The sequence below is a fragment of the Capricornis sumatraensis genome, chromosome 15 (assembly GCF_032405125.1).
Source record: "Capricornis sumatraensis isolate serow.1 chromosome 15, serow.2, whole genome shotgun sequence".
Classification (NCBI taxonomy): domain Eukaryota; kingdom Metazoa; phylum Chordata; class Mammalia; order Artiodactyla; family Bovidae; genus Capricornis; species Capricornis sumatraensis.
The window spans coordinates 27,140,258-27,162,918 of NC_091083.1; the positions used below are offsets into that span (position 1 = coordinate 27,140,258).

At 40.7% G+C, this 22,661-nt stretch overlaps 1 protein-coding gene across 1 annotated transcript in view; it reads left to right on the forward strand.

The window, feature by feature from the left end:
- Positions 1–13,457, forward strand: part of ARMC3 (armadillo repeat containing 3) — an 86,763-nt gene extending 73,306 nt beyond the window's left edge. The window contains exons 17-19 of the mRNA XM_068986750.1: positions 5,949–6,149; positions 8,172–8,334; positions 13,248–13,457. Coding sequence (XP_068842851.1) covers positions 5,949–6,149; positions 8,172–8,334; positions 13,248–13,457 — 574 coding nt within the window. The remainder of the gene's footprint in view (positions 1–5,948; positions 6,150–8,171; positions 8,335–13,247) is intronic.
- The last annotated feature ends 9,204 nt before the right edge of the window (positions 13,458–22,661 follow it).

Below are 22,661 nucleotides of genomic sequence, written 5' to 3' on the forward strand. Positions count from 1 at the left end.
AATGACATAGCTCCACCCAAGAAAGCCTACCTGAGTCATGGAATCCAGACTTCATAAAGGTGCCAATTCCAATTACCTGTAGGGAACACCTACTTGAATGATTGGCTTCCAGGTGGCTCAGTGGTAAAGAATCTGCCTGCCAAGCAGGAGCTGCAGGAGATGTGGGTTCTATCCCTGGGTCGGGAAGATCCCCTGGAGGAGGAAATGGCAACTGCATGCAGTATTCATTACCTGCTGGGATAACCCCATGGACAGAGGAGCCTGGCAGGCTATAGGACTTGCAACTATAGTTCAGACACAACTGAGCAACTGAACAGGCACGCACAGATTTCTCTCAGAAGGAAACAGTACATTTTTCAAGCACTAAAGGAATCAACCATGTGTTCTCTATCCTTCAGCAATAAAGAGGGGGAAATAAAGACATTTCCAGATGAAGGAAAACAATTTATTGCTAGCTGGCCTACCCTTACAGATTGGCTAACTAAAGGAAGTTCTTCCAAAGAGAAGAAAATGCTGAAAGAATCTGGAAGGATTAGGAAGAAAGAAGAAACTGAAATATGGGTATATACAATAGACTATTTCCTCATGAGTTTTATTTTTATACATTATATTTGATGATTGAAACAAAAAATTTTAATAATATCTGATACTAAAGAAAATTGTATTTAAAAGTGGATAAAGTAAAGAGACTTCCCATGGATGTGACATTTCCATATTTCCCTCAAAGTGATAAAATGTGGATACCAGCAGACTGTGATACGTAATATATAATATGTCTGTTATAGTACTTACTATAACAACAACAAACCAATACAAAGAGCTACACTCACAAACAGTATAAATAAATCAAGATGGATAATTTTTAAATGTTCAAGTAACCCACAGGAAGGCAAGAAAAGAAAAACAAAGGAAAAGAACAAATCAAAAGGCAGATATTGGCAGAGTGTATTTAAAAGTTATGATTCAACTACATGCTGTTTAAAAAAACTCACTTCAAATTTATCCATCTAGATGGGTTGAAAGTGAAAGGTTGGAAGGAGATACCATGTAAACATTCATTTTTTAAGAAGCGTAAATGGCTTTTCAAATATGTATTAAAGTAGACTTCAGAGTAAAGAAAAATTCTAGAGAGAAAGAGGGACATTATGTATAATAAAATTAATCCATGAAGGAGACATAATAATCTAATATATATGCACCAAACAACAGAGCCTCGAAATACATGAGGCAAAAACTGATAGAGCAGAAAGGAGAAATAGATAAATCCAGAATTGTAGTTGAGGACTGCAACATGCCCCTCTGAGCAACTGATAGAACTACTTGACCTAAAATCACCAAGGAAATAAAGGATTTGAACAACAGCAAAATAAGTAGGATTTAATTGACATATCATGGAACATTTTATCACCAACACATTTTTTCAGCTGCATTTGGAACATTTATAATATTCTGGGTCATAAAGCATAGCAAAAAATTTTTAAGTACTTTAAATCATACAGAATATGCTCTCTGATCATAATAGAATCAAACTAGAAATTAATGACAGAAAGACAAGAAGAAACTCTTTAAACGTGGAAACTGAATGATACACTTCTAAATCTCTAGGACAAAAGGAAGTCTCAAAAGGATTTAAAAATACAAAGAACTGAATGAAAATACAGCCAAAGCAATGCTGATATTGAAATTTATTTCACTAAAATGTATTAGAGAGGTTGTAAATCAATAATCTAAGTTCTCACTTCAAGAATCTAGAAAAATAAACTCAATACAATTAGAAGGAAGAAAATAATAAAGAAGAGAAATCAATGAAATTTAAAACAGAAACAGCAGAGAAAGTCAATGAAATCAAGGCTGGCTTTTAAAAAATGTCAATAACTATGTCAGTCCTACTATGAGAATTGTAATCAGCAGCTTAGATGAAAAGGACCAGTTCATCAAAAACTACAAACTATCACAACTTACTAAAGATGAAATAGATGCTAAAATAATCATGTATTTTTTTAAAAAGTTGATTTCATAAAACCCAAAAGAGAAATTTCCTGACCCAGACGGTTTCATTAGTGAATTCTGTCAAACATTTCAAGAATTAACACCAACTCTACACAATCTTTGGAAGGAATGATGCTAAAGCTGAAACTCCAGTACTTTGGCTACCTCATGCGAAGAGCTGACTCATTGGAAAAGACTCTGATGCTGGGAGGAATTGGGGGCAGGAGGAGAAGGGGATGACAGAGGATGAGATGGCTGGATGGCATCACTGACTCGATGGACGTGAGTCTGAGTGAACTCTGGGGGTTGGTGATGGACAGGGAGGCCGGGCGTGCTGCAATTTATGGGGTCACAAAGAGTCGGACACGACTGAGTGACTGAACTGAACTGAATTACACAATCTTTCCCAGAAAACAGAATGTTTCCCAGCTCATGATACCAGCATTATTCTAATGCCAATACCAGACAAGGACATGACAAGAAAAGAAATTTACAACAGGTTTGGGCTTCCGTTGTGGCTCAGTTGGTAAAGAATCTGCCTGCAATGTAGGAGACCTGAGTTCCATCTCTGGGTTGGGAAGATCCCCTGCAGAAGGGAACAGCTACTCACTCCAGTATTCTGGCCTGGAGAATTCCATGGACTGTATAGTCCATGGGGCTGCAAAGAGTCGGACACAACTGAGTGGCTTTCACTTTCACTTTGTCAAAATAGTTGAGTATACCTGTGGTGGGTTGGGGCTTCTGTTAGGTTAATCTGCGTGTCTCTCCCTTAGTATCACTTTATTTGGATTACTGTAGCTATATAGTAAGACTTTTTATCAATCACTTTTGATTGTTCCCACATTATTTTTCTTCATCACATTTGATTTAGCTATTCTAAGGCCTATGCCTTTCCGTATACAGCTTAGAATAAGATTTTCTATCCTACAGAAAACTTTGCTTGGATTTTAACAGGAATTCCATTAAACCTTGAGCCCATTTGAGGAGAATTGTATCTTACTATGTTGAATCTTTAAATCTATGGACACAGGACGTGTGTTTAGATCTTCTTTGATTGCTTTTGACAACACTTTTTAATATTCAGCACACAAATCCTGTACATGTTTTGAGAAGTTTATACCTAAGGATTTCATTTTCTTAGCATAATTGTGAGTGCTCCAAATTTTTTTTTAATTTTGGTTTCCACATGTTTGTTTTCACTATATAGAAACATAATGGATTTGTGTGTTGTTCTTACATCTTCAGATTTTGATGAACTCACTTCTTAGTTCTTGGAGTGTTTTTCAGGAGATTCTTTGGGATTTCCTACATGGGCAATCATATCATCTGCTTTGTCTTTAGTTTTCAGTAGTTTGATTTCAATGTGTCTGGAGTAGATTTCTTTGGGTGTGCCTTATTCACATTCACTGAAATTCTTGACTATGCAGATTTATGTTTTTAACCAAATTGGGGAAACCATTTCAGCTCTAATTTATTCCATTTTTTTCCTGTACTGCCTTCTTTGTCCTCTTCTTCTGACTCTATGGTGATACTAATATTAGCTTTTTTTATGGCACCACAAGTCCTTGAGACTTTGTCAATTGCTTTTTCAATCTTTTGTTCTCTGTGTTATCCATATCACATAATTTTTATTGACACGTCTTCAAGTTCACAGATTATTTTCTCTGTTATCTCCATTTTGCTATGAATCCTATTCAGAGAGTTGTGATTTTTAAGTTTTGGTTACTATATTTTTCAGCTCCAAATTCTATTTTTATATCTTCTTTTTTCTAAGACTTTCTGACTCCTTGTTCATTTCAAGAGTGTTTTACTTGTTGGAACATTTTACATCTGTATCATCTCAGCATTGATGTGTATTGATGGCCTTTTCCCATATGAGGTGAGATTTTCCTGGCTCTTCGTATGTTGAGTAATTAGATTGCAATATGTCATAAGTCCTACAGTTCTTATTTATGGGTCTTAGGCACATTCTAAGAAGAATGTTTCTCTTGTGTGTGTGTTTTAGCAGTCAATCGCCCCAGTTGCTTTCAGTCTTCAAATTCCAACCAGTTGTCAATCTACTGTTTGCCCCATTTTCAAAGGCTTTGCAGTGCTATTTGGATGAGCCCTGCATGTGTGCCAACTAAGATCCATTTGGGACTTGGGCAGTGGTGTACACTATAGTTCCATCTTCAAAATCTATGTATGTGCTATTTAGGGTCAGAACTATGCACACACAGCTTGGAATAAGCCTAGGAATTCATAAAGACTTTTATAGGGTTGCTTTCCTGAGCTCCTCCCTCTCCATGACCTCACTTGTCTGTTCTGGTTCCTTGGAGCTTCCCTTTTGGTCCTTAAGCCAAAAAAAACATTATTTACCCTGTGCTGCAACACTCTTGCCATGACAGCATCCATATCCACAGCCAAACAGCAGGAGGACTGGGCATGAATAAGGCAGTTTTAGATTCTTAGGGACCTGAATGTCACCACTGCCACCGCCGTCACAAGATTCCTTAGGGGCTGGGGCACAAAAGAATGGATAAAAATAAGAAAAAGATCAAAATCAGGGCTTTCCTCCATTTCTCAAGTAGATTTCTTGAGCTCTCTCTACACGCTGATGCCCACTTCCAGACTTGGGGCGATGTTTACTTCAGCTTGGAGAATAGTGGAGGAAAATTAAAAGACAAGCTCACCATCAGTTCAGTAGTCATTCAGATGTTGGTCTTTTCTGATCTTTCTGCTATGAATTACTTTTCAGAGTTTTCAAATAGCTATTGCATGTACCCTGTCCAGGTTTTAGGATTGTATTCAGTAGGAGAGACAGGGTGAAGTGTACTTATTCCCTGTTACCTGGAATGAGAACTCCAGTCATTGTTTGTTCAACTCATTAATGAGAGAATTAGTGAGATGTTAATACTGGGAAAAGATCACTTGAGAATATATATATTTATATCCAATTTAACTAAAGAATATTAGGAAAAGATTGCTGAGCTACATTTTAAAAACTTGTAGGATGACTAACGTCTTACAGGACAATAAATTGTAATCTTTGGGTGTATCTTTTCCATTGAATGGAAATAATTTGCATCCGTACTAAACAAACATTTCTATGTTAACTAGTAACTTCTCTAAGTCTGGAACTTTTCATTGAGAGTAAACAGTATCCTTACTGTTTACTAAGTATATTCTATTTTCCCTAAGTACAGAACTAAGTACATTTCCCTAGATAAACTTTGTGTGAGGTCTTTGTCCCTGCATGACATGAAAATTCCTTGCCATCCTTATTTTGTTTTTTGCCTGTTACCATGTTTTGGATATGTGTGCATGCTAAGTCACTTCAGTCATGCCTAACTCTTTGTGACCCTGTGGACTATAACCCTCCAGGCTCCTCTGTCCATTGGATCCCCCAGGCAAGAATACTGGGGTGGGTTGCCATGCCCTCCTCCAGGGGATCTTCCTAACCCAGGGATCAAAGCTGCATCTCTTATGTCCCCCGCATTGACAGGCAGGTTCTTAGACAGCTTCTTTACCACTATTGCCACCTGGGAAGCCCCCATGTGTTGGGTAATTGTTCTAAAAATTGGGATCCAAATTCTTCTTGCAGAAGGTCTCAGCTGAAGCAAGAGATGATAAAAAACTGGCAAGACTCCTTGAGGAGGCAACCTATTTTTTCCCAATTCAATAAATATTTATTGCATACCTACAGTGTACCAAATATTTTGATAAGAAATGGTGCATAAAAGCAATATATGATTTTCATAATATGTATCAATCATGTAGTATTCTCTTGAAAAATAATTTCTCCCACAAATATAGAGACTGTAAAACTCCTTGTCATGGAAACTTTGAAAAATATGTAGGGTATGGTTATTGAGGTATATAGCAAATACTATATTCCCATGATGCTCTTCAGATTAACTCAGAGCACAGTTAGTGCTTATTCACTCTGTTATTTTGCCTGCTGTTGTTTATTTTCTAAGGAAAGGCAGAGGGAAAAAAGAAGAGGAAAAAGTGAAGGAGGAGGAAGAGGTTGCAGCAGCACCCAAATTGACTGGAGAAGGAAGCCTTGAGAAAGAATGGTTCCCTCCCTCTGATCCTGACTTCTGTGTTTATGTGTATGAAGTGACCAAATCCATACTTCCCATCACCAATATAAAGGAACAGATTGAGGTTCTTGCAAAGTAAGCTGTCTGTGTATACATATGCATTTTCAGTTTCTGGAAAATGTTTTTTCGATGTTAGTGATTTGCATTGTTCTAGCCAGTTTTCAGACAACTACACCATAATAAACAGCACTCTGACTCTGAAGCAGAAACACAAAGATTTGGAAAGAAAGCCTCCATTTCTATTTTGGATAATATTTCTGCCAAGAATCCGAACTAGGAGCTAGAAATTACTTAAAGAAAAATGTCTCTGTCATTTTCTCCTGCTAAACCATGAAAAGCATCTTTCAGGGTGATTCCAAAGAAGTTATAAATGAAGGAATCCTATTGTGAATTATTTGTAAACTCACAAGTTGGTTCCTAATACAAATGGTCATCTGCTATTTTTATGTTATATGTCCGATATTTTGTGTCTCACATTGCTCTAAAGTGGCATTGTGGGTATTCTAAGAGATGGTTCAGCGCTCTGTATAATCCAGTGAGGTTGCCTCCTAAATGAGAGTGTTTACTCTAGATTCCACCCAGAGAAGACTGAGAACTTGACCTTATAGCTGACAGGGATTAAAACTTACTGGAAATGGAGGCTCACTTTCTTGACTGATACCAGCCAGTCGTGAGCTCCTGGCTTGTGCAACAGCTGCAGTCTCTGTGAGAGCTTGTACCTTCTCCAAATAGAAGTGAGTTGCAGGCACCAAACCTGGATGTGACAACTGCAAGAAACACAGCCGCCAGATCACTGACTCTTGTCAGCTGGCTCTGCAAGGGAATGTTTTTTTGGCTACTGAAGTTTTCCTGGTGTCCTTGAGAAGTGATGACTCAAGCAGATTCTGACTTAACTCATTTCAACATTTGTCAGATTTCCTCATGCTTTGTTCCTATCAGAAATCGTTTTCATCATTCCCCCATTTTTCTTTTAATCTGAGCCCATACCAAGAGAGTGATACAGAGATGTATCCCCATGCATTTGGCTCCTAGTTGTATACCTGGCTGGCTGACAACGCAGGTCAGTGTTCTGCCCAATCCTTTCTCTTGGTTTTCACCATTGGTCTTCTTTTGTTGGTTCCACAAACAGCAAGAGGAAATTCTTTAATGATGTGCAATTCTGCCTTTACTCCATGATGTAGTAGCCTCAGTTGACAGAGGATTTTTACAGGTGTGCTGAGTGACATCTTCAGTGAGAGCCTGCTTTTAGGAGAAACTCTCAGGCAAAGTACAAAACGTCCAACTCACCTCATGTAATTGTTACTTATTTTTTCCTTTGTGCCTCTTCCTCCCTCCTCTTAACTTCAGTGTTACATAAATGCCATATCTCTTTCTCTAAATTAAAAAATAATAATAATAATGAAATTTAAAAGAAGAGGAGGATAAAACTTGAAAATAATTGTGAATTTAACGGTATGCAGTGGTCCTATGTGTTTGGATGAGGTTAAATTCCTTAAAAGAAGGACCATATATCAGGACAATTCAGATTCAAACATTTGAAAATACTTTCCAACAGTAAGATAACATTCAAAAACTGCGTTGATACAAATGTAATGTGATATTGATCTGTATCTTGCTATAAACATTAGGAAAATTAGCATTCATTTCTTTTTTCCTGCTGAATGAAACTGCTAGAATTTCAGCTAATATATGAAAAGAGTAAGTGTAATACTGTGTGTGTTTGTGTGTGTGTGTGTGCATGCATGCACAGTCAGTCGCTTCAGTCGTGTCCGACTCTTTGCAACCCTATGGACTGTAGGCCACCAGGCTCCTCTGTCCATGTGATGCTCCAGGCAAGAATACTGGAGTGGGTTGCCATGCCCTCCATGAGGGGATCTTCCTGACCCAGGGATCGAACCCACATTTCCTGTGTCTCCTGCATTACAGGCAGATTCTTTACCACTGAGCTGTCAGGGAAGCCCAAGCATAATCTTAACTTATAGTAAATACATAAAGTAAAACAAAAATCAGAGGAAACACATGTTTTACAAGTATAATTACACAGAAGACAGTGAAATATTAAACTTGACTGATTCAATCTCACTGCAATTGATGCAGGTATGTGGCTGAAAAAATGGGCGGTAAGATTCCAAAAGAAAAACTACAGGATTTCAGCTGGGAGCTTCATATAAGTGAACTAAAATTTCAACTTAAATCCAATGTTGTACCAATTGGACTGATCAAAAAAGGAATCTTCTACCATCGAGCTTTACTTTTCAAGGTATTTAAGATGTTTTGCCTCATTTCCAATTAGGTTAAAATGTTTCATCTTCATCGTTGTGGAGTGAGCCAATTGCTAACAATTAACTTTGTAATACTAATACTATCATTTAGATGTACTTATATTTGGCGTATATATGTATGTGTATATACATATACACATGTAAGTTCACCAGACTGTTAGAAGCATATTCATTCTATACTTGTGACACACCTACTCTAGACCAGGGGACAACAGAGGACGAGATGGTTGGATGGCATCACCAACTCAATGGACATGAGTTTGAGCAAGGTCCAGGAGTTGGTGATGGACAGGGAAGCCTGGCGTGCTGCAGTCCGTGAGGTCACAAAGAGTTGTACACGACGGAGCAACTGAACCGAACTGAACTCTAGACCAGGGCCTCTTCCAAGGTCGGGAATATAGGGATAATAAAGTGACAATCCTGCACTGAAGAGGGTCTGAAGCCAGACTTGTGGGCTCTCAGGTGACTTCAGGGAAAGTTTCAGGGGAAGAAATGATATGTGGCCTCAGTTTTACAGGCTGCATAGAACTCCAGCAGGAAAGAAGGAAAGACATGGATGTTCTAAACATTTTATTCAAAATAACAGGTATGAGAGTCAGTGATCCACTTGAGGGATGGAGAGTAGGTCTGGATCCAGAAGAGCAGGGAAGGGTTGGATGGGCTCAAGGACCAGACAATAAAGCACCATGTGACTTTGCACTTGATTCTAAAATCTACGAGTGGCCACTGAAAGTTAAGGGGAGTGTGGCAACATGATTTTGAAAGACCATTCAGGCTACAGAACAGGGAATGAATTAGAATGTGGCTAAGACTGGAGACAGGAAGACCAGCTGCAAGGTCCCTGGAGCAAGAAGTCTGGGTGACGATACAAAAGCCGTGGAGGAGGCTGCAAACGAGCGGTGAGTTTAGAGGGAGACACGGGAGGCAAAACTGGAAGAAGCTGCTGGCTGCCTGACAGTTGGATGAGAGGGTGCATGAGAAGAGAATGATTTCCAGACTCTGGTCAGGGCCACTGGAAATGATGGCATCATTCACGGAGATGAGGACACTAGAGCCAGAAGAGGTGAAAGGGAGGGGGGTGATCTTTTTTTCCCTGCGTTGTAGTCAGTGTCTGAAATACAACAGGGGCTGAGAAGATGGTTTCTGAACCATAGATTTAAATGTATAAAATACAGCCTTCTCCTGAATACCTACAAACTTCACTGCATTTTGCCTCCAGTTTCAAGCTAATCCTATTTGTAGCCCAAATGCCAGTCTTTCCTATTTCCTGGGATTTCCTGCTCTATCAGTTCTTCTCTCCCACATTAAATCTCTTTCACTCTGCCAGCTGTTTCTCCTTTAAAATCCAAACTTAAGTCCATTCTATCTAAAGAGAAAATGTAAATCTTTTCTCATTATCTCTACAACCACTCCTGTATACAGTCCATTACATGACAGTCATCATCTTGAGCTTATATACCAGGCATTAGATAAACATAAATATCAACAGTCTCAAATAGGCCAAAGGCTGGAACTACTACTACCTTTGTTTTAAAGACAAGAAAACTGATACTTAGACAAGGAATTTACCCAGAGATACAGCTGGAATTTGAACCCATGCCTATCTGAGCCAAAACCTACTACACTGCTTCTGTCTGAAGATAATTCTCATTCCAGGTCAAAAATTCTGAGTGATCTCCCCTCCTTGATCTCCCTTTTATCCTCAGCTCTCTGCAGTCTGGCTGTTGCTCCCTCCCAACAAGGATCATAATGATCTAGTGTCTCTTTTGCTTCATATGTCAGAGAACTTGTCATTGATCCTTCCCTTTCTTCTGCACCACTTTCCTCAGTAACTTCTGTCCTCGCGTCATTTCATCTCAGTCTCCTTTGGAGACTTCTTTTCCTCCACCTTGTCTTAAATGTTGGGGTCCTGACCCAGAACTCAAGGTTCTCACATTTTTCACTGGTAAAATGTCTCATCCCTCTATTCCTCCCAAATCGTTCAATCCCCCTACACATACTGTTCATCGCCCATTTTCTTCCAGCTCCTCTCCCCCATGGCAGCCTAGATAAATTGTCCACAGACCTTATAACCTGCTCCCTGATTTCCCTCATCTTCCTGCCCCCATCCTTCCACTCCTCTGCCTTGCCTGCCCACCCTGCCTGGCCTTTCCACGATGACACTCAGGTTACAGCACGCGACCGTGGGGTGCACCACCGCCAATTCAGGATCCAAGATGGCGGTTCGCATGCTGCCTGGCCACCTATTCCAGCTCCTAGCCAAGGACTTTTCTTATTTTCCTCAGCAGTCATGTCCCCACATCTGCCCTCCTTCCTAAGCCTTTCCATCTTTACCTCTTCCTATGAGCAAATGACCTTTTTTCCCATTTTATGAAGTAAACAGAAACTTCTAGGTTCAACTCAGCTGAGGTTAAGAACTCAGACTCTGGGAATTCCCTGGCAGTTCAGTGGTTAGGACTTGGTGCACTCACAGCTGGGGCCCCAGGTTCAATCCCTGGTTGGAGAACTAAGGTCCTACAAGAACTCAGAAGATAGATTCCATGGCTTTCATGTTAGGTCAACCCTTACGGTGACCTTGGGAAAACTGTCTGACCTCAGTCTTACTCTCTGAAAGATGAGGAATACGATAGTATTCCACAGGGGTGTTTTGGTGATTTAAAGTGCCTTGATATGGAATGAGAGATCACTAAATACTGTTTTGGAAAAGATTATATTTGTGTGTGTGTGTGTGTGTGTCGACCCCCTACTGTGAGTGTAAAATGATTCTAGGACCAATTTCAAGGGGATCAGGGGCTTGTTCCACACATCCAAGCAATTATTTGCTACCAGCTGGGTGTCCTACAATTCAGCTCAATTTGGATACTCTTTACCTGGACATGGGGTCAGGCCCCACAGGTTAAGGGCTCAGTTCTAAAAGACTGCTTCCCCCTCACCACTTCAGGTGACAGTCACAAGCTCACGTTGTCTCCTGTGCATCTGAGTGACCAGGCTGTAGATTGAAGGTTCCAGTAACCTCCTCCTTGGGTTCAATTAATTTGCTAGAGTGGCTCACAGAAAGTAGAGAAATATTATTATTATTACTAAAGCAGTGGGTTATTATAAAAGAGTATAACTCTTTAGTATAAAAGAGTATAACTCCGGGACAGGCGGAGAAGGCAATGGCACCCACTCCAGCACTCTTGCCTGGAAAGTCCCATGGACGGAGGAGCCTGGAAGGCTGCTGAGGGTAGGACATGACTGAGTGACTTCACTTTCACTTTTCACTTTCATGCATTGGAGAAGGAAATGGCAACCCACTCCAGTGTTCTTGCCTGGAGAATCCCAGGGACGGGGGAGCCTGGTGGGCTGCCGTCTATGGGGTTGCACAGAGTCGGACATGACTGAAGCGACTTAGCAGCAGCAGCAGCAGCAGGGACAGGCAGGTAGGAGAGACACATAGGGCAGGCTGTGAGAAAAAGGCTCTGGGCTTCCATGCTCTCTGAAGACGTTGCTCATCAACCCAGAAGCTCTCCAAGAGTTTGGGGTTTTTCATGAACGATGTATAGCATGGGTGTGATTAACTAAATCATTGGCCATTGGCTACTGATTCAACCTCCAACCCCTCTCCCCTCCCTAGAGGTCATGGGAGCAGGAGTGAAAGTTTCAACCCTTCACTCACAGAATTGATTCTCCTGGCAACCAGCTCCCATCCTTAGGTAGGGTCCAAAAGTCACCTCATTCACAAAACAAAAGACACCTTATGGATCTCATCACTTAGGAAATTCCAAGAGTTTTAGGAGCCCTCTGCCAGGAACTGGACAAAGACCAAATATATATTTTTTATTATATATCACAGGAGTACCAAACATCCAGACACTGTTATGCTACCATTGACTGTTGATCAGACTAGATGGAATCTAAGGCCCTAAAAATAACAACCATGCCTCCATCATCTGGGTTCACCCAAGACTCCCTGGTAGCAGTCTTTACATAGTGAAGTGAAGTCGCTTAGTCATGCCCAACTATAATGACATGCCTGTAGAAATATAGAGATGATCGAATCAACGCAAGCGTTGCCTTCTGGTACTAGGAACGTTTATTGAGCCCGTACTCTGTCCAAGCATTCACAGCATGAGTTCAGTTGACCTTTACACCCACCTGACAAGGAAGGTGGTTACACCATTGTTATCATCCCACAGATGGAGACACAGAAGCATAAAGAAGTGAGTCATGTCCTTAAGGTGACGCTAGTCACCTGAAATTCAAACCCAGCCAGCTCTCTTATTCCCTATGATGGGACTAGGAATTTCCAGATTATTTAAAAAGTGCTTTTAAAATCAGGACAAATTGAAGGAAGAGACAGCTTCCAAGGAACATAAGCAACCCCTGAGGACTGGGTGGCAGGCAGCCCAAGGACCAGCTGCTTACAGTTCTGCTGGTCTGGCTCCACCAGCCTACACCACACAGAACAAACAGGTCCCTCCCACCCCACCCCAATCTGATCCCTCTCTTCAATCCCACTGCATTTCACACCCAAAGAACAGCCCAGGAGCATGGAAAGATTGATAGACACCGTAGTGATGAAAGCCCGTGGAACAGCTTTTCTCCAATTACATTATCAATCTTGTGCTGATACAATGCAGCATACCTGCCTGAAAAATGTCCCCTCCCAGCAGGACCTACACACAAGTTTCGAGTCCACCGAATCCTGAGGAGCAAGGAAACTTAACACATTTTACCGACTCCTGTCACAATTCTGTACCTTTTTCCAGCCTCCTTTCTAAGCACTTTTTTTTTTTTTCCTTTACAAGAGTGCATATTTCACCTTCAAGCAAGATGGGTCTTTCAACCAAGCCTTTTTCTCCGCCCCTCCCCTCCTCACTCTTGGTTGATCTCCTGTTTTCTCCCACAGGCTCTGGCTGATAAAATTGGTGTAGGCTGCTCTCTTGTTCGCGGGGAGTATGGCAGAGCCTGGAATGAAGTTAAGCTGATGAGCGAATCCCGAAAGGGAGTGATGGGGGCACTCCCTCCCCTGGAAGTTTACATAGTTGACCTCATGTTCCATCCAGGGTCCCTGATAAAGTTAAGAAGTCGCGAGGCAGATCATTACAGATTTCTCTAAACTTCCAAATGAACATAGAAGGGATTCAAACAAGAAATGCATTATATACCTTTCTATGAAGTTCACCCGTGGATTTTATTTCTTTAAATAAAAACCTTAGAAATGCTCTCCTTGTGTAGAAATGAGGTCACTTGGATTGGACTCAGCTGTGCTTCTGATTTCAGGCTTTTGGCAAGCAGTCAGTCTGATGAGATCATATTATGCTCAAGGAAAGCTTTTTATTCTTGAAATTAACCCACCCCACCCCTCCCATCTCCTGAGGAGCATCTCTGCCCTTTGGTAATCCTGTGTAAAAAGCCCACAGTTACTGTTCCCAAAAAGTGAGTGCCCTGTGACTGCTATGCTTCATGTTCAGGACACTCCAGGAAGACCTGGTTAAATAAAGTCAGTGGTCTTTCATGTCTTCAGTCACCTCCTCTGACTACCATATAGTAAGAGTATTAATATTTTGAACATTTGTAGATCTATTTTCAGAGAAGGCAATGGCACTCCACTCCAGTACTCTTGCCTTGGATGGAGGAGCCTGGAAGGCTGCAGTCCATGGGGTCGCTGAGGGTCAGACACAACTGAGTGACTTCACTTTCACTTTTCACTTTCATGCACTGGAGAAGGAAATGGCAACCCACTCCAGTGTTCTTGCCTGGAGAATCCCAGGGATGGGGGAGCCTGGTGGGCTGCCGTCTATGGGGTTGCACAGAGTCAGAAACGACTGAAGTGACTTGGCAGCAGCAGCAGCAGATCTATTTTAGTATCACAAATTCCTTTCTTAAATTTTTGGTCTATATTTTTCCAAATTTACCATTAAAAACACTGTTTAGTATACTTCACTGAATTGAAAATATTCCTAAAAATGATTTTCATACACGGTACTTGTCTATGTTGACTTAGAAATATACCTTCAGTTAAAAATTCTGATTTGCTTTTTGCACATTTTAATGCTGGGTTACAAAAATATGATTTCAAATTTACGTGACTTAAAAATTTCTTCTTTTCTGAAAAGTTTTGAAATATAAGAATAAGGTAAATCTTTGGGGAGAGATTGTTTTGTCAGTACTAAGCACAAAATGGGGAGCAAGCACACATTCCAAACGGCAAGAGAAAATGGATCTGATATAGTATAAACATTTTCCTCATCATGCCTTTAAGTCTAAAGCCAACCCGTCTAATCATTTTACTAAAAGGCTTTTAAAAGTGACTTTGATTTTAGGAATTAAGGTGAAGATTATTCTGTGTGAACCAATGTGTAATTTCAAAGAATGTGTAATTCTTTATTTCAAAATAAAGTTGCTACATCAAATGGTGTGGTAATTATATTTATCACCCAATTTCATGAACCAGAGCACCGATTATAGGATACATACCCATCAAAGCATTTCCGAGTCTCTCTTGATGGATTACAAAGATATATAAGATGTAACAAGATAAAAAACAAATGAGCAACAGGCGTAAGTATAGAAAAGAAAGTTCGACAAGGCTGAGAGTAAGTTTAGAATTCACAATGCATTCTGTGAAAATCCTGCATACTTGTTAGAGGTAAGTGGAATTTTGACTGTCTGGCAGCCAGTGCAGAGGGGAATGCTGTCATGACTGATGACGGGGTCCACTAGATAAAAACACAGAGCAGCTTCTCAAGAGGAACAAAGACCAGGGGAATTCTTCTTTGGGAGCTTCATACAGATGACAAATGCCATATAGAAAACAACATTTTTGAAAAACAACCTCCCAGCAAGTTCTGGAAAGAGTTTTCATAAGCCAGTGGCCAAACATCAAAATGGAATGAGGGAAAAGTTCCATGCTGAGCCACTGTGACGTTGTTCAGGTGGACACGACATATTTTTAGTCTGGTGCAGACCAAGCACACATTCCTGTTTTCATCTTAGATATGATTTTGGTATGCTATCTCTCTCACTTAGGTTCTAGGTAATAACTGTCCTCCACTTTTAGCAAGTAGGTTTCAGAGATATTGTCCAAGAAGCAGTACTGTCAGTGATGGAAAATATTTTCCAGAAGCTCAAAATGATGCGTCAAATCAAATGGATATTGGCTTTTTATTGACATGAAATTATTTGAATAGTAACATATTTCTCAGCAAGATTTCCTCATACTATTTGTCTGCCAAAGGCAGTAATCTGAAGATACCTGGAGATAAGAGGTAAGGAGCTTCAGGAAATATATTTCCCTTTAGAACCATTCCCAGAAAGGCTATAAACCACTTACTGGTGGTTTGTTTGCTTTTTTTTTTTTTTTTTTTTTTGCTTTTTTGTTTTAACCCAGTTGAATAATACTGGTAAGATAAACTGACACTATGAAAACTAAATGGAGAATATCACCATAGGGCATATTTTGGGGGAATATTTTTTAGAGCAATACAATAGTATCCAATTACTTGAGTTTAGTATTTAAAAGTACTATTCTTAATCTAAAATCACCTGAATATTTTTAGATAGTTCACTAGCAAAAGCTTTGCTTAGACTTATACTTTTAAAGCCAGAAACATCATTATTTTAATAATAAAAGTATACTTGACTTCAAAGGACAGCCACTGAAGTGTCAGGAATAAATATATTAATATAGCAAATTCAAGTAAGGCCCTGGTAGAACTCACACAGTACAAAGGACCTGTAGGATAAGCCAATAAGCCAAAAATTACAATTTGAAAAATAGCATTGTTGAAAAAGGTAAAGAAATGTTACTGTGGTGATTTTCCTTATAAATTTAATAAGCCTTTATTTTGAGAAGCAATATAATAATGGTGGCAAAAAGCCCAGGTCTGCGAGTGAGAGTTCTGCATCTATATTTTTCTACTTATGTGATTTTGAAAAAATTACTCAACTTCTCTGTCTGTCAATTTACTCATCTGGAAAATGGAGATAAATGATAATGAATAGTTACATGTTGTTTACTACGTACCAGAGGCTCTTCTAAGCCTTCATTGAATCCTTCCAGGAACCCTTTGATGTATAGGTGATATTACCCATGTTTGGCAAGTGAGGCACAGAGAAGTAACTTACCTCTAGTTCACTCAGGTAGTAATTGGCAAAGCTTTAAATCTGAACCTAGTTTGTCTGTAGAGGAGATGCTCCCAATCTATAAAGCTACTAATCTAATAAAGTTGCTACAAGGATGAAGTAAGACCGTGCATGTAAATGACATGTATGTGTGTGTGTGCATGGCGGAATGGGGAGGTTATGTGAGTACATGTGGGTGCTTATAGCTTTGTATTCTATTTTCACGATGTTCTGTTCACACCTCTGTCTTTAGCATGATTTGAGGGCATTCTTCATTCTTCATGTATCTCTTCTTTTAGATCAGAGGTTAGCAAATATTTTCCTTAAAGACTCACAGAGTAAATATTTTAGGCTTTGCAAAGCATACAGTTTCTATTACAACTCAACTCTGCTATTGTAGCACAGAAGCAGCCGGTCGATCACACCTAGGCAATAAATCTTATTTAATAAAACAGATGTGGGCCAGACTTGGCTCACAGGCCAGCGTCAACCCTTGCTTTAGATGATGAGCACCTTGAGGGTAAGGACGTGGAGAGAACTGGACTTAACCTAGTCCCTGGCCTTCCCCAGTGGCTCAGATGGTAAAGAATCTGCCTGCAATGCCAGAGACCTGGGCTTGATCCCTGAGTTGGGAAGATCCCCTGGAGGAGGGCATGGCAACCCAGTCCAGTATTCTTGCCTGGAGAATCCCCATGGACAGAGGAGCCTGGTGGGCTACAGTCCATGGGTCACAAAGAGTCGGACACGACCAAGCGACTAAGCTCTGGGCACCTTGAATAAGTGTAAAAGAGAGACGCTCACAAGGGCATTTTGTCCTCTTTGGTTTCTCTGGGTTCTCAGATGGATCTGCTTGATAGTAATCTGACGGATGCCAAAGCAGCAGACTTATTTTTCAATAAGGATGAGGATAGCAGTCCAGTGGGTAAGAAACCATGCTTCCACTGCAGGGGGCATAGGTTCAACCTCTAGTCTGAAATGAAGATCCCCCATGCCGTGCAATGAGGAAAAAAAAAAGAAGAAAAAAATAAGGGTGAGGATAAATTTGATCTATCTAAAAAAGTAAATAAATTTCCCTCTCTTTGATGTGTGAAGGGTCTGAGGTTGCACCCCAGTTGCAAGCTAAGTGCCACCATTTTTGTTGGCATAAACATGAGATGCCCGGGTCAGAGACAAAAGGCTTTATTCTTCTTGCATAGCAATCAGCAGAGACAGCGTATCATATCAGGCACTCTTGCTCCCAGTCCCATGGACAGACCCAGGTGGACGACAGCAAGCACAGCAGGTGTGTCCCAGGAGAGGAACCCTGAGTTCAGAGAACCTAACTTTTATGTGGGCAGGAAGCATCTACCCTTTTCACTATCTTTCCCAGGCTTGTTCACTAGCATCCTTGAAGACAGATTCTAGAGCAAAGAGTAGTCAGGAAACCTCTTCTCATAAGACAGAAAAGAGGGAGATCCAGGGAGAATTGTCTCCCAATAGCTACATCACTTCTTCCAGTATGTGAGGCTTTATGGAATTTCTCATCTATAAAATAGAGATATTGATAAATTTTGATACAAAATTTAAAAGATTGTATGAACATGTATGAAGTCAATTCTACTTATAACTATGTTATTTCAAGAAAAGTGACAACAGATCAACTCAGTGACTCGTGAGCCAACTTTTTCTTTTCTCTGGCAGCACGAAAAGAGCATTAGTGAGAAAGTATGGTCAGTCAGTCAGTTCAGTCACTCAGTCGTGTCCGACTCTTTGCGACACCAGAAATTGTAGCACGCCAGGCCTCCCTGTCCATCACCAACTCCCGGAATTCACTCAAACTCACGTCCATCGGGTCCGTGATGCCATCCAGCCATCTCATCCTCGGTCGTCCCCTTCTCCTTCTGCCCCTCAATCCCTTCCAGCATCAGAGTCTTTTCCAATGAGTCAACTCTTCACGTGAGGTGGCCAAAGTATTGGAGTTTCAGCTTTAGCATCAGTCCTTCCAATGAACACCCAGGACTGATCTCCTTTAGGATGGACTGGTTGGATCTCCTTGCAGTGCAAGGGACTCTCAAGAGTCTTCTCCAACACCACAGTTCAAAAGCATCAATTCTTCGGCACTCTGCTTTCTTCACAGTCCAACTTGCATCCATACATGACTACTGGAAAAACTATAGCCTTGACTAGACGGACCTTTGTTGGCAAAGTAATGTCTCTGCTTTTCAATATGCTATCTAGGTTGGTCATAACTTTTCTTTCAAGGAGTAAGCGTCTTTTAATTTCATGGCTGCAATCACCATCTGCAGTGATTTTGGAGCCCCCCAAAATAAACTCTGTCACTGTTTCCCCATCTATTTCCCATGAAGTGATGGCACCAGATGCCATGATCTTCGTTTTCTGAATATTGAGCTTTAAGCCAACTTTTTCACTCTCCTCTTTCACTTTCATCAAGAGGCTTTTTAGTTCCTCTTCACTTTCTGCCATAAGGGTGGTGTCATCTGCATATCTGAGGTTATTGATATTTCTCCCGGCAATCTTGATTCCAGCTTGTGCTTCTTCCAGTCCAGCGTTTCTCATGATGTACTCTGCATAGAAGTTAAAATAAGCAGGGTGACAATATACAGCCTTGACGTACTCCTTTTCCTATTTGGAAGCAGTCTGTTGTTCCATGTATGGCAGTCATCCTCAAATCACCCTACTAATCTTTGGACTACAAATTCAAATCCAAATTCAGATTAAGCCTCACCTTTTTCCCTAAGCTTCCTCCAGATGCTCTTCACTCTTCTGATGACCTGCCATGACACTGCCATTGACACTCATCTTAACATTATTCCTCATGTTTACTGCCTGGCACTGCCACTTTCCTCATACACATGGCTACCACATAGTAGCTGAGACCACACCTGGTCTTTGGAATCAGAGAGACTTCGGTGCAAGAATCCTGCTTCTGCCATTCCTAATAGATGTTGAGCAAATATCTTGGCATGCTTGTCTCTAAAATGGGGATGTAGTTATAATAATGACATCATAAGGTTGCTCTGAGGAATAAATAAGAGAATGGACATATTCAGTATAACTCCAAACATAGTAAGCATTTGACAACTGTTAGCTATTAAGTGTTGTTCTCTCCCAATGAGACAAAAAGCTCTTTTAGGCCTCGCATCCACCTTACAGGCAGAGTGACCAGCACAGAGACAGCCTGAACAATATTTGCTGACTGTCTTTGTGTCTTAAACTAACTCACCTTAAAGACTACAATAGAGTTTTCATTTTCACATGGACCCTTTTGAAAGCCGTTGTGTGGTAAAGAATATCACTCCCATCTCAGACTCCCTTTTGCGTTTCAATGCAGAGGGTACAGTCAGTGATCGCACAGCTACTTTTGAACTTGTTCTACAGGAAGTGAATATGCGGTGAGCATTTCTGCTCACTGTCTTTGAAGTTCATGGTTGAAATCATTCCCTACGATGCCTCTCTTTTCTTTTTCTTTTTTTTTAAAGTAATTTTATTTATATCTTTTTGGCTGTGCTGGGTCTTTTCTGCTGCATGAGCTTTTCACTAGTTGCGGCAAGTAGGGGCTACTCTCTAGTTGCGGTTTGCGGGCTTTTCATTGCAGTGGCTTCTACTGTTGCAGAGCACGGACTCTAGAGCTCCTGGGTTTCACTCGCTGCTTTGTGCGGGCTCAGCAGTTGTGGCTCCCTGGCTCTAGAGCACAGGCTCAATAGTTGTGGTGCAAAAGCTTAGTTGCTCCACGGCATGTGGGATCTTCCCAGACCAGGGATCAAACCCACGTCTCCTGCATTGGCAGGCTGATTCTTTACCACTGAGCCACCAGGGAAGCCCTGCCTCTCTTTTTCCTTTGATTGCATAGTCTTTACTTTGAGAAGAATGTTGAAAATCCCAGATGAATCCATTTATACCTATACTCTCAAGTCATTTATCTGCTAAATTGTTGATGGTCATGATCCTGCATATACAGTCTTCTAATTGTGAAGTCATGCCCCCATCACCAACACCTTGCCTACCCCCAGGATGTGATCTGTGTGTGGCCACTTCTCTGGGAAAGGACATAACATTACTTCCACAGCTTGATGACTTCTTACTGCTGCTTGGTCCAGCTTGTCTGTGATTTTGAAAGGCTCATCTTGCATATTTCCCTTTGAAAATACTGGTTTGTACGGTTAAGACTACTTTCTTTCTTTTTAACTTGCTAACCATGCATAAAGCTCCCGATTGGCTCAACCTTTCCACTAATCTGAACCAACACATGGGGCAGGCCCTAGATTTTACAAGTCCCCAGTAACAAGCATCCACTTTAGGAATATATTTTAGTCACAAGCATCTGGGTCTGATCTCATCAGGATGAGCTAAGAGCCACCCGTTTCCTTTTCTAACTGGTAGGTATCAGCTCCCAAGCTCTGCAGACAGTCTGACTCTATCTTGAGAAAGTCCCAGTTTGTTTTACACAAGAACAGCTGGCATACAAATGGAATCGAGCACTTTTAAGTAGTCATTAATCATAGTGATGAGAACAGCTGAAACAAACAGTGTTCCCTAAGTACTTACATATCTGACATACAAATCGAGTGATAGTCCAATTAGTTTATTTATGGGCTCCTTTCTTTGAAAAATCTGAATTAGTGCCTATCTTCTCCTTTCATTTCATAGTCTTTACTTTTAGAAAAACTTTGAAAAATCCAGATGAATGCATTTATATCTGTATTATCAAGTCATGTATCTGCTAAATCAATGATAGTCATTATCTTGCATACAGAATTTTCTAGCTGTATGATTTCATTTGTCTGGCTTTCTAGAAAAAAAATTAATCTCTTTTTATCAATACAAATAAAAGAGAGACAGATAGGAAGAAAGATAAATGTGCTGGTTCCTTAGATGCTTATAGAATAGAAAGCTTGGTTTATATCCTTTGTATGTAATTATTTACTTCTTTGAGAATTAGGATGAAAGGGAAAAAAATGAACTGCTGAATGAGATAGGGAGACTTTCCTTGTGCAGTTTTTAACTTTCCCTAGCTAATAGAATAAAAAATAAATAAAAAGGAAGCTAAGAATTTCTTGAAATAGGCTCCCTCTCAGAAGTAACAATATGGAACCCATACTGGCTGACCCTGGAGAAGGGCATGGCAACCCGCTCCAGTGTTCTTGCCTGGAGAATCCCATGGACAGAGGACCCTGTGGGCTAGTCCATAAGGTCGCGTAGACTCAGACACAATTGAAGCTACTTAACACACACATGCATCCTAGCTGGCTTTAAGCAGTGGCACAGGGACTTCCTTGTGGTTCAGTGGCTAAGACTTAACCTTCCAAGGCAGGGGGTGTGGGTTCAATCCCTGGTTGGAGAGTTAAGATACTACAGGCCTCAAGGCCAAAAAACAGAAACATAAAACAGAAGTAATATTGTAAGAAATTCAATAAAGGCTTTTCGAAAAGATCCACATTAAAAAAAATTTTTTTTTAATGAGTGGCACAAAATTTAGCAACAGGAAAGCCCTCTCCAGGCCCAGGATCCATGATTGATAACTAAACATTATTGGTGAATTAAAAACATTTACAGGATAACTCAAATGCTCTCTTCTGACGCATGTTCTTTATGAAATGAGTACCCTGGGACTCAGAATCGCCTAGTCTGATGCTATTACAACATCACGTTCAGAGGATATGCTCATGAATATGAAATCCCACAGGAAGGAAAGGAAGAAATGAAGAGGGTCATGGAAAAATCTCTTAATACAGACTGTCTGCTTAGTTTCAGGTTCACCATTGAGTTATTGGCACAGTCCCAGCAGCCTGGGCTGGGTGAGAGTAGGGGGATGGCATCTGGCTGAGAACCTGATCCAGAGCCTTAACATAAATCACCCCAGGAGAGAAGCCAGGTCTGCCTTCAGCCTGCCACTCACTGAACTCAGGTCCCTTGGAGTCAGAGGTCCTGGAAAGTGACTCCTCCAAGGACATGTTCTGTTATCATTTTTCAGTTGGCACCAAGCACATGTGTACCATGTACAGTTGGCACCACTGTCAAAGAGCCCATGTAGGAAGGATGCAAAAACACAGAGTTCAGCTATGAACCAGAAACCTGCCCAGAGAAGGTCAGAGTCAGTCTTTGATGAGCACCTCAAAGTGTTCCTTCAGCTCATGCTTTCACATCTAAGGCTAAGTGTGGATACTAAGACCTTAATCCAAGCAGGAGACTTAAAAGT